Source organism: Sapajus apella, unplaced genomic scaffold, assembly GCF_009761245.1.
Source record: "Sapajus apella isolate SASKATOON/1434 unplaced genomic scaffold, GSC_monkey_1.0 scaffold60, whole genome shotgun sequence".
Lineage (NCBI taxonomy): Eukaryota > Metazoa > Chordata > Mammalia > Primates > Cebidae > Sapajus > Sapajus apella.
Window position 1 is genome coordinate 13468169 of NW_022437000.1, and position 11836 is coordinate 13480004.

The 11836-nt window shown below is 44.8% G+C and overlaps 1 protein-coding gene across 2 annotated transcripts in view; it reads left to right on the top strand.

The window, feature by feature from the left end:
* Nucleotides 1–11836, top strand: part of TMCO3 (transmembrane and coiled-coil domains 3) — a 55516-nt gene that overhangs the window by 33212 nt on the left and 10468 nt on the right. For both annotated transcript variants that reach the window (XM_032246307.1, XM_032246308.1), the window contains one exon: nt 9177–9372. In XM_032246307.1, the coding sequence (XP_032102198.1) occupies nt 9177–9372 (196 nt within the window). The remainder of the gene's footprint in view (nt 1–9176; nt 9373–11836) is intronic.

Below are 11836 nucleotides of genomic sequence, written 5' to 3' on the forward strand. Positions count from 1 at the left end.
AAAAAAAAAAAAAAAAAAAAAAAGAGTCATACTAGGTTCACAAAATGTTTTGAGAATTGTTCCTTTTTTTTATTTTCTGGAAAACATTGTATAAAATTGTCAATTCTTCCTTAATATTTGGTAGAATTCTCCAGTAAAATCCTCTGTGATACGAGATTTCTTTTTGGGGAGTTTTCTTTTCTTTTCTTTTCTTTTTTTGAAACAGAGTTTTGTTTCACTCGTCTCGCCCAGGCTGGAGTGCAATGGCTCAATCTCAGCTCACCGCATCCTCCTCCTCCCGGGTTCAAGTGATTCTCCTGCCTCAGCCTCCCGAGTAGCTGGGATTACAGGTGAGGCACTACACCCGGCTTATTTTTGTATTATTAGTAGAGACGGGGTTTCACCATGTTCATCAGGCTGGTCTTGAACTCTTGACGTCGTGATCCACCTGCCTCGGCCTCCCAAAGTGCTGGGATTGCAGGTGTGAGCCACTGCACCTGGCCTTTTTTTTTTTTTTTTTTTTTTTTTTTTTTTTGAGATGGAGTTTCACTCTTGTCACCCAGGCTAGAGTGCAGTGGCACAATCCTGGCTCACTGTAGCCTCCGCCTCCCAGGTTCAAGTGATTCTTCCACCTCAGCCTCCTAAGTAGCTGAGATTACAGGCGCCCACCACCACACCCCGCTAATTTTTGTATTTTTAGTAGAGACAGGGTTTCTCCTTGTTGGTCAGCCTGGTCTCAAACTCCTGACCTCAGGTGATCCGTCCACCACGGCCTCCGAAAGTGCTGGGATTACAGGTGTGAGCCACTGTGCCCAGCCTTGTTCCTTGTTTTATTGATTTTCTTTATTTTGTTGTTTTCAATTTCATTAGTTTCTACCCTCACCTTCCTTCCTTCTTGCTTTGAGTCCATTTCGCTCTTTTTCTAGGTTCTTATGGTATGAACTTAGGTTATTGATTTTAAACTTTTCATCTTTTCTCCTGTAAGCATTTAGTGCTATAAATTTCCCTCTCAGCACTGTTTTATCTGCATCTGATATTTTGATATGTTGTATCTTTTTCATTTTGTTAATGAGTTTTTAAAATTTCCTTTGTTACTTCTTTGACTCATGGATTGTTCAGTAGTGTTGCTTAATTTCCAATCATCTGGAGATTTTCCTGATGTCTTTCTATTACTGATTTCTAGTTTGATTCCAACGAGAACATTTTGTATGGTTTCAGTTCTTTTACTTTTGTTGAGGTTTATTTTATGGCCAGTGATACTGTCTGCGGTAAATGCTCCAAAGTCACTCGGGAGGGAAAAAAAGCGTATTCTGCTGTTGTTGAGTGGAGTAGTTTATGTATGTCAGTTAAATCCTGTTGATTCATTGCACTATTCGGTGCTCTTGCTGTAGTTGTTTCAGTTGTCGAGGGAGATGGTGTTGAAGTCCCCTGTTGTAATTGGGTATTTGTCTGGTTCTCCTTTGAGTTCTATCAGCTTTTGCTCTGTGTACTTTGGGGCTGTTTTGTTTGGTACATACACATTTAGGAACATTTTGTCTTCCTGGTGAATTGATCTTGTTATCATTATGTAATACTTCTTTTTCTTGTTGTTTTTCGAGAGGATAGTCTTGCTCTCTTGCCCGGGCTGGAGTGCAGTGGCGTGGTCTCAGCTCTCTGCCTCCTGGGTTCTAGCGATTCTCATGCCTCAGACCCCTGAATAGCTAGGATTACAGGTGTATGCCACCACACCTGGCTAATTTTTGTATTTTTTAGGAGAGACAAGGCTTCACCATGTTGGCCTGACCAGTCTCGAACTCCTGGTCTCAAGTGATCTTCCTGCCTTAGCCTCCCAAAGTGCTAGGATTACAGGCATGAGCCACTGTGCCCAGCTATATTTCTTTCATTTCTAGTAATTTTTCTTGCCTTGTAATTCACTTTATTTGATATTAATGTAGTCACTTCTGGCTTTTTTTTCTTTTTTTGGTCAGTGTCTGTAATGGTGTATCCTTTTCTCACTTGTACTTGCAACCTAGTTATATACCCTTGTATTGGAAGTGAGTTTCTTGTAGAGAACATATTGTTGGATGATTTTTTTAATCCACTCAGCCAGTCTCTGTATTTTAATTGGTCTGTTTAGGCCAATTACATATCAGGTGAATATGGATATGTTGGGACTGAAGTCTGTATTTTATTCATTTTTTGTCTTGATACTCTCTTTTTCATCCCTATGGGTTATGTGCATGTTTTCAGGAATTCATTTAGACTAATGTATAATGTTTTCAGTGTATTGCTCTGTGTGGTTTTCTCGGTTGCTCTGGGTGTTACAGTGGACACATGTAACTTATCACCGTTTGCTGGAATCCACATTTTACCACAATGGACACAAGTAACTTATCACTGTTTGCTGGAATCCACATTTTACCACTTCATATGAAATGTAGAAGCCTTATTTCCACTTAGCTCCCTCCTCCTCCCCATGTGTTCAGTAGTCATGCACTGCATAATGACATATTCGTCAGTGATGGTCCCTGTACAGCAGGGGCCCATAGGATTCTGTGGACCTGAACAGTGCCTGGTGCCTCATGAGGCTGCAGCCATCGTAATGCCACAGGGCAGTGTCATGCCCTTGTGCTTATGGCGGTGCTGGCATGAACAAAGCTGCCGCACTGCCAATCATGTAAAAGTCTCACACACCCAGTTAGGTGTGGTACAGAATACTTGGTAATGATAGTAAGCCACTGTGTTAGTGCTTCGTGTCTTTAGGATACTTTTTATCATTACTTAGAGTGTACTCCTACTTACAAAGAAAAGAGCTGTCAAACAGCCTCAGGTAGGTTCTTCAGGAGCTATTCTAGAACAGGCATTGTCATCACAGGAGAGGACAGCTCTGTGCCTGTTATTCCCCATGAAGACCTTCCAGTGGAACAAGATGTGGAGTTGGAAGACAGTGATATTGATGATCCTGATCCTGTGTGGATTTAGGCTAACGTGTGTTTGTGTCTTAGTTTTTAACAAAAAAGTTTAAAAAGTAAAAAAAAAAAAGAAAAGAAAAAACAATATAAAGAAATAAAATACTTTTGTACAGCTGTGCAATGTTTGTGTTTTAAGTATCATTACAAGAGCATCAAAAAGTTTTAAAAACCTTAAAGTTTATAAAGTAAAAATGTTACAGTAAGGTAAGGTTAATATTGAAGAAGGAAAAGTATTTTTAATAAACGTAGTGTAGTGGGCCAGGTATGGTAGCTCACACCTATAATCCCAGCCCTTTAGGAGTCCAAGGCAAAGGATTGCCTGAGCTCAGGAGTTCAAGACCAGCCTGGGCAACATAGCAAGAACTTGTCTCCACCAAAAAAAAAGAAACTTAGCCAGGCATGGTGGTGTACCCTTGTGGTCCCAGCTACCCAGGAGGCTGAGGCAGCAGGATCGCTTGAGCCTGGGAGATCAAGGCAGCAGTGAGCTGTGATCGTACCGCTGTTCTCCAGCCTCAGCAGCAGAGTGAGACACTGTCAATTTCGTGTGGCCTGTGTGTGCAGTGTCTGTGACGTCCTCAGTAGTGTCCGAGGCCTTCACATGCACTCACCCCTCACTCCCTGACTGACTCTACTGGGGCTGTGCCATTTTTATCTTTTTTACTGTATGTTTAGTGTCTATTTTCTGTGTTTAGATATACAAGTACTTATCATTGTGTTACAGTGGCCCACAGTATTCAGTGCAGTCACATGCTGTGCATGTCTATAGCCCAGGAGCAAGAGGCTGTGCCACACGGCCTGGGTGTGTGTCTGGTTTGTGTAAGTGCGCACTGGGATGTTTGCAAAACGATGAGATCGTCTCCCGATGCATCTCGGAGAACGTGCCGCCATTCTGAAGTGACGTATGACTGTATAATTGTCGTCTTTTCTCTACTTTTATCGAATACCACATCAGAAGGTGTTATAATTTTTACTTCAGGCGTCAAATAGAATGTTTTAACCCAGGAGGAAAAGGGTCATCTATTCTACTCACGCCTCTTTTTACCCATTCTGATGTTCTTCTTTTCCTTCTGCTGTTCCAAGCCATCTTCTGTAATCATTTCCTCTCTTCGTAGAGAACTTTCTTTGGTCATTCTTTTATAGTTAACCTGCTGGCCACAAATTCTCTGTTTTTCTTCATCTGGAAATGCCTTTGTCCCCACTTCATGCCTAGGGCACCTCACAGGATGTGGATTTCCATGTGGTGGCTCTCCTCTTCCAGTGCCTGGGAAGCGCGCGTCCCTTCTGGCTTCCGTGTTCCGCGTACGAAACTCACTGCCATTGAGACTTGTGTTTCTCTCTAAGGAGTGTGAGGGGTTTCTCTCTGGCGGCTTTCAAGGTTTTCCCTGTCTTTAGTTTTCAGAACTTCTATTACTGTGCGTCCTGCAGCACACTCCTTTGGGTTTGTTCTGTGTGGATTCACTCGGCTTTTCTTTTCTGTAGGTTAATGTTTCTTGCCAAACAGGAGGTTTTCAGCCATTATTTCCTCACATCGTTTTGGGATTGCAGAAACTTAGAAATCTGCTCTTTTGTTATGATCCTGCGGGTCTCTGAGGCCTTGATGGTTCTCGGTTCGTTCCTCTCTGTTCAGGCAGGTGAAGTCTGTCTCCGTCCTGGATCACTGATCCTGCCTCTCGTGTCCACTCTGTCACCTAGCCCATCCCCAGAGATTCTTTATTATGACTATTTTTTTAGTTATATAATTTCCACTTCCTTCTTTTATGTAACGTTTGTTTCTTTGCTGAGGCTATTTTTTATTTGTTTACAGTGTCTGTGGCTTTTTGACGTGTTTTAATCATGGCTCCTTTAGCACCCTTGTCATGAAATTCGAGCATTGATTCATCTTGATATGAAGTCCACTGCTTGTCTTTTCTTCTTCAAGTTGTGATTTTCCCAGTTCTTAATATGTTGATCAACTTTGTGTTGTGTCTTGGGTGGTCTGTGTTTTATTAGGAGGCTTTAAACCAGCAGCTCCCCCGTGGAGGGCAGTACAAGGCCTGGCCAGGGTGTTCTGCTTCCTGCCGGGCCCCAGCCCTGCCCCTTCGTGAGTGGCTGACAAGCGCTTCCTCATGGCACACGGTGGGGTGGAAGAAGTTTTCAGATCTTTTAATTTTTGCCAGATCTTAAATCTCTGCTGTTGGTAGCTCAGCCAGGCAGGCAGGAAAAGAGGAGGAAGGAACGGCTTTTTACCTGAGTTTTCCAGTGGCTCAGCCCAGGTTAGAGCTCCAGCTTGGCCGTGCTCTGGCCATGCAAGCCTTGGCAGCTTTCTGTAAACTAGGGAGAACTGGGAGCAGTGCCTGCTTGGTGGGCCATGGGAAGACTGAAAGAGAAAACCAGGCAGGGCACCCACTGCAGCCGCTGGCGGAAGCAGCGGTTCAAGTTTATTCGCTAAGGGTCCTTATGATTGCTATTTTCCTTCAATCCAGATGTCTTTAAATATCAGAAAAGTCACACTTTTAGTCCCAACCTCAAAATCAAAATCAGTTCTTATTCCTTCTGGCTACAATGTTCAACATAAGTGAAAAAAAATGGACGATAGAAGAGTTGTATGCTAGCTGGAGATCACTTCTATTTAAGAGGTCTGAGGCTGGGTGCGTTGGCTCCCAGCACTTTGGGAAGCCAAAACAGGCAGATCACAAAGTCAGGAGTTTGAGACCAGCCTGGCCAACATGGTGAAACCCCGTCTCTGCTAAAAATACCAAAAAAAAAAAATTAGCCAGGCATGTTTCTTGCAGGTAAATTACGAGGAGTGACCAAGCTGTTCATTCCTCGGTATTTACCTGCAAGAAACAAAAATACACATCCACATAGAGACCAGTACATAGTGGTGATGGCGGTACAATGGTGTGAACGCACGTGGTGCCACAGAGTCACACACTCAAAAATGGTTCACATGGTACCTTTTATGAGTATTACACCACAATGAAACACTTGTACGTGAATGTTCAAGCAGCATTATTCATATAGTTAAAAAGGATTAAGAACTCAAACGTCAATTAGATAACAAGTAGTTACACAAAACATACCGTATCCCAGCAAAGGAATGTTATCCAGCTGTAATAGGGAATGAACATTGATTCATCCTATAGCATGGATGAACCTTGAAAACACAACGCGTGTGAGAGAACCAGACACAAAGGCCACATACTGTGATTCCATTCACACGAACATCCAGACTAGGCCAGTCCATGGAGACAGAATGAATTACTGGTTGGCAGAGGCTGGAGGGATTGGGGGTGATGGGCAGTGAGTGCTGATGGGTACAGAGTTTCTTGGTGGGGTGATGAAAATATTCTGACATGGATTGTGGTAATAGTTGTGTAACTTTGTGAATGTGCTGGAAACCGTTGAATTGTATACCTTAAATGGGTAAGTATATGCTAAATGAATCATATATCAAAGCTGTTAAAAATATACACAATATTTTAACTAGACATAGAACATGAATAGACAGGCTAGAAACATATATATAACAACGTGTTAATGATTTTCTATTAGTAGACTAGTAGATTTGTAATTTTTTTTCTACTATATACACTTTTCTATAATTTAGGAAAGCTTTTCAATTTTAATAACCAGGGAAAATTTATATTTAAAATATCAAAGAAATAAAATTAGTTGTAACATAATAGAGTCTGCTTCCTTAAAGTTTTATTCAGAATTAACCTTGAACTCCTCTCAAAATGTTTCACAGGTAAAGAACAAAACACAGAAGACTGTAATAAAGAACTGGAAAAACGTGTTTATGCACATATTAATGGCAGAGGGTTATGTTTCTTGCTTTATAAAGGTCTCTTACATGTTAATAAGCAAATATTAATAACTCAGTTGAAAACAGGTCAGCAGCAAGAGCAGCTGCTACAGACTTGAGTAAAGTGGAAAACACCTACCCTCACACCAAGAAAGAGTCATGGCTCTGTCTGCCCACCAGACTGGGCACCATTAGAAGTTGGGTGGTACCCGGGTTGAGAAGTGGGGGGCCTTGGGGGTCATTGTTGGGATGGGAATTGGAACAGCCTCCTGGCAGCCCACCCACCAGACAGCACCTGTCATAGTGGTAGGTGCCTGGCTCCCTTAGCACCCACTGCCGCCGTCAGTAGGCCCACAGGCTCCTTGGTCATCACAGTACACAAGAACCAGGATGGCGTGGAGTCCGTGTGAGAACCGGGCAGCCCTTGCATCTGGCTGAGTAAATGATGGTGCACCCTGTGAAGGAGCACTTCACCTGTCACTGGGTCAGGCGTGTGCTGTTGGGAATCTTGTCCAAACACACTAAGAGGGGACAGGCAGAACAGGCGTGGACATGGCGTGCCCATGTGTGCAGATCAAGAGCAGCCCACACGTGTGGACCTGCAGGTGACAGCGGCGAGCAGGAGTGCTGAGTGGTTGTCTTCCAAAGAGGTCAGAGTTGAGCACACTGTGGTTTCTGATTGGTGTCTTTCTGAGCCTTTGGATATTTTGTCCTCATCACTGCATTTAATGGACACTATGGGAGTCTTCTGGGATTTAAAGCTAAATCCAAGCCCTGGGGATGGTGGCTGCAGGAGTTTGTGTAGCCGTTACAGGCTCAGCCCTGGAGCCAGATACCTGGGTCATCCCCAGCTCTGCACTGGGCGCATGGCCTGGAGCAGATCTCCTGGTCTCTGCCATGTTCTCGTCTGTGATGTAGCAGTGGGGATTGTACAGTTCTTACCAAGCTGCCGTAATAGGTGTCACACACTGCTCTAGGGTCTCAGGCTGCAGGGGTGAGCTCAGCAGAGGACATTTCCCCACTTGGGGAGCTGCTGTTGTGTTTTGGAGACGTAACGAATGAATAACAAATGAATGAATGGCAGATAAGACGTCCACGGCAGGAAACCACCCTGCAAATGATTCAAACAGGATGATGAGCGGGTGAGCAGCAAGCAGTGAGCCTCCAGGCTGGCCCAGGCTCTGCCTTTGGTGACATGGCTAGAATTTGAGGAACACAGCCGAGTCTGTTGCGAAAAGAGTCTGGGGTGGGGACCTCCCAGCCAAGGGGCTCTGTGGCCCTCGTGGGTGGGCTGCTTGCTGGGCTGGGGCAGTGGAAGAGCACAGCAGGGCACAGAAGCCTGGGTTCCATCCCAGCGTCCAGGAGCTGATTGAGGTTCACGATGAGCTGTTCGGCCTTCTGTGTGGACAGCAGATGGGTGAGGAGGGGGCCACTGGAGCTGCGGGGGAAGGGTTGGCAGCCCAGACAGGGACCACAGTGTGGGGCCCAAGGCCAGATGTGGGCTGGGCAGTGTGGGGGTGCTGCCAAACACGGCAGTCCTGGCCTGCTTGGCTGTGAGTCCATCTCTGCCTTCCAGAGCTGCAGAAAGGGGCATCCCTCCGAGACTGGAGACTGCAGACATGGGCCCTGGAGAACGCTCCCTCCTTCCCCCCACCCCAGGTCACAGGCGTGGGCCCTGCAGTGAGCTCTGAATGACGCTCCATCACATTTGCTTCTGTGGCTGCTATTGATCCCTTCATTCCATTCCTCTCTGCTTCAAGCCAGCTCTGCTCTGATTCCCCCAAGGAATCGTGGCAGTTTGAGATTTGCATTTCCAGCTTTAAGCCAGACTGCAGAGGCTGACACCCTTGGGAATCATAGGTTTCCTCCGTGGAGGAAACTTTCACCAGAACTGTGGCCTGAGAGGTGGAAGACCGGAGTAAAATAGAGGTTTGTGAAGACTATGGATAATGGTGTCTTTCCTGGTGATCTGCTCTGAGATCTGGGTAGTGTATTCTAAGAAGAACATAGTCAAGAATCGCTCTGTCTGAATCACAGACTTCAGAGCTGGCTCGGGAGAGCCTTGCTGATGCTCACTGGAGTTCACACATCAGGTGCGGCGGGACAGAATGCCACTGCCTGACAGACACTCTCACGTGCAGCTGAAGCCTGACGAAGAACTTTATTATCAGGCATCGGCTGGGATAGGAACGCCATCAGTCGAGAATTTTCACATCCTAGAATATGTATTTGCACCGAAGTATTGATTGCAAACCAATCCAGCCTCAACCTTAGGGTCACATAATTTCTGAGATGCGTATGATTCATAGGGTTTTTTTTATTTGAAAATAAAGATGGGTATGATTCAGTTAATTTATTTTGTAGCATGTTAAGGAAAAAAGAGTGAAAGACTGTTTTATTGAGTTTTAGAGAACTTTGGTTCGAAAGTGAGATCACCTCTCTTTTTTTTCCTTTCCTAGCATTGTCATGGAAGTTCTGCGAATACTGGTTTTGATTGGCCAGATTCTTTTTTCGCTAGCAGCAGTTTTTCTTTTATGTCTTGTTATAAAGAAGTATCTCATCGGACCATATTATCGGAAGCTGCACGTGGAAAGCAAGGGGAACAAAGAAATCCTGATCTTGGGAATATCTGCCTTTATCTTCTTAATGTTAACGGTAATTCTCAAACCATGTGTTAATATTTATGTCATCTGATATGTAGTCTGTTTCACTGAAATCTTGTGATCCATTCTTTGGCTTTCCATTTTAATTATGGTTAAAATATTTGAAACATTTACTAGTATTTATTTTATACAGTTTATCATACTACCCATCAATATATAATACAGTGAGCTCAACCTGTTTCACTGGTTTGACTCATACTCTCAAGCATTTTGCTAAAATACTGCTTGTGAGTACTTCATTAAAAACAGATCTGTGTAGTGACTCACGCCTGTAACCCTAGCATTTGGGGAGGCTGAGGCAGGAGGAGCGCTTGAGCTCAGAAGTTTGAGAACAGCCAGGACAACATAGAACTCCTTTGCTACAAAAAATATAAAAATTAGCCAGGCATGGTAGCGCGCACTTGTAGTAGCAGCTACTTGAGAGACTGAACCGGGAGGATTGCTTGAGCCCAGGAGGTCAAGGCTGTGGGGAGCCTGGCCGGCAGAGCAACACGCCATGTCAAAACAAAAAAACAAAACTCTGTGATCATAAAAAGCTCCATAAGCACCAGTGTCAAACTATGTTACTGTGACTTACATTTTTAAATAGCTTGCACCTGAAATAGAAAATTTAAGTTTGGAAAGACAATTGTTAATTGTTTGTTGCTCACATGCTAATTAACTATATAACTTCTGCTGCATGTGAAAGGTTAAAAAAATAACCTTTCCAAAATAACCATTTTGGAAAGTGGACTTCTCACTGAGACCACAAGCTTTCCATGAGAGAGGGGCGGGAAATGCTCGCGGACCCCCACAGAGAGCCTCAGTAGTCCTGACAGGCAGCGCGCCTGTGTGCCGTCACCATTGCCCCAACAGCGTGCTGTGCACCATCAGCATTCAGCCCGGCAGGTGCACTCCTGCCATTTATCCCAGAGACTCAAAGCCGTGTTCACGCAGTAGCCTGCACACAGGTGTTTCTAGCAGCTTTGTTCGTGTTAGCCAAAAACAGTCCAAAGGTACTTCAGTGGATAGATAAATGTTCAACGAACTGAGCTATGTCCACACCACGGAAGGCCACCCAGCAGTAAAACCACTGGCACACGCCTCCCAAGAACTGTGTGGAGTGGGAAAGCCACCCCCAAAGACTGCATACTGTGTGGTGCTTTTTTTTGTTAATTTAAATTAAATCTTTATAAATAGAACTCAGCAAAGTTTCTCAGTTGCTCTGTGCCATCTGGCAAAGTTTCAATGACTTCAGAGTGGGCCAGGCCCAGGGTTTGGGCTAAGGTGGTGTCCTCTGAGCTGGCGCTGGGAGTGTATGGTGCTTTTTATGTCGCATTTGTGAGGTGAGAAGATTCAGAAGTTCAGAAAGGCTCGTAGTTCCCAGGAACTGAGGAAGGGTGGTGTGGGAGGGGCTGGGGGTGGCATTCGGTGTCTTTGCTGTATCCATGTCAGCACCTGAGTGGGGTCTTGTTTGTAATGTGGCAGATGTTACCACTGGGGAAGCTAAAGGGGAACGAGGACTTCATATTATTTCTTAAAACTGCAGGTTAATACTTAGTTATCTCAAAATAAAAAGTTTCCTCCAGGCACAGTGGCTCACACCTGTAATCCCAGCATTTTGGGAGGCCGAGGCTGGTGGATCATCTGAGGTCAGGAGTTTGAGACCAGCCTGGCCAACATAGTGAAACCCTATCTCTACTAAAAGTACAAAAATTAGCTGGGCGTGGTGGCGCACACTTGTAATCCCAGCTACATGGGAGGCTGAGGCAGGAGAATTGCTTGAACCCGGGAGGCAGAGGTTATAGTGAGCTGAGATTGTGCCACTGCACTCCAGCCTGGGTGACAGAGCAAGGCTCTGTCTCAGGAAAAAAAAAAAAAAGTTTCCATTTGAAAAAGTAAATTAACAAAAACTATTTCTTATACATGATTTAATTGCCTGCTAGTATTTGTAAGCTTGGAAGAAAACTATGATTTGGTTCTGGTCATAGTGATCTTAACTATTGCAAGAGTTTGACTTACATGGCTTTATCCATTCCAGAGTACTTTTTCCTTTTGAAAATAACTCCCAGCGAAATTGTCTTATCTCGACAACTTCCGTGTTGCCCTCCCAGCAGCTGCTTCGTTACAGGGACTCTCGGGTTTTCTCGCTCACTGGGCAGCATTCGCCTTGCCCCTGCCGCTGCATGCCAGCCAGTGGGGAGCTGGGCTTTCCACACGTGCACGGATGCCACAGTGTATTCTTTCCACTGTCAGTCTCAGCATTTGGTTCCATTTAGAGCTGTTATAAATAGAGCTGCTGTCCATTCTCGTGATTTTGGAAGGTGCTTTCACTGCTGAGGAGCCCAGTAAGGTACCTGTGGAGGTGGGGTTGCAGGGACCACCATGACAGGAGCTCAGCCCTAGTCATGACGTAGGTTTCCCCAAAGTCGTCATAGCAGCCCGTCCTGCTGTGAGCGTGCAGGCAGGATGCCCTC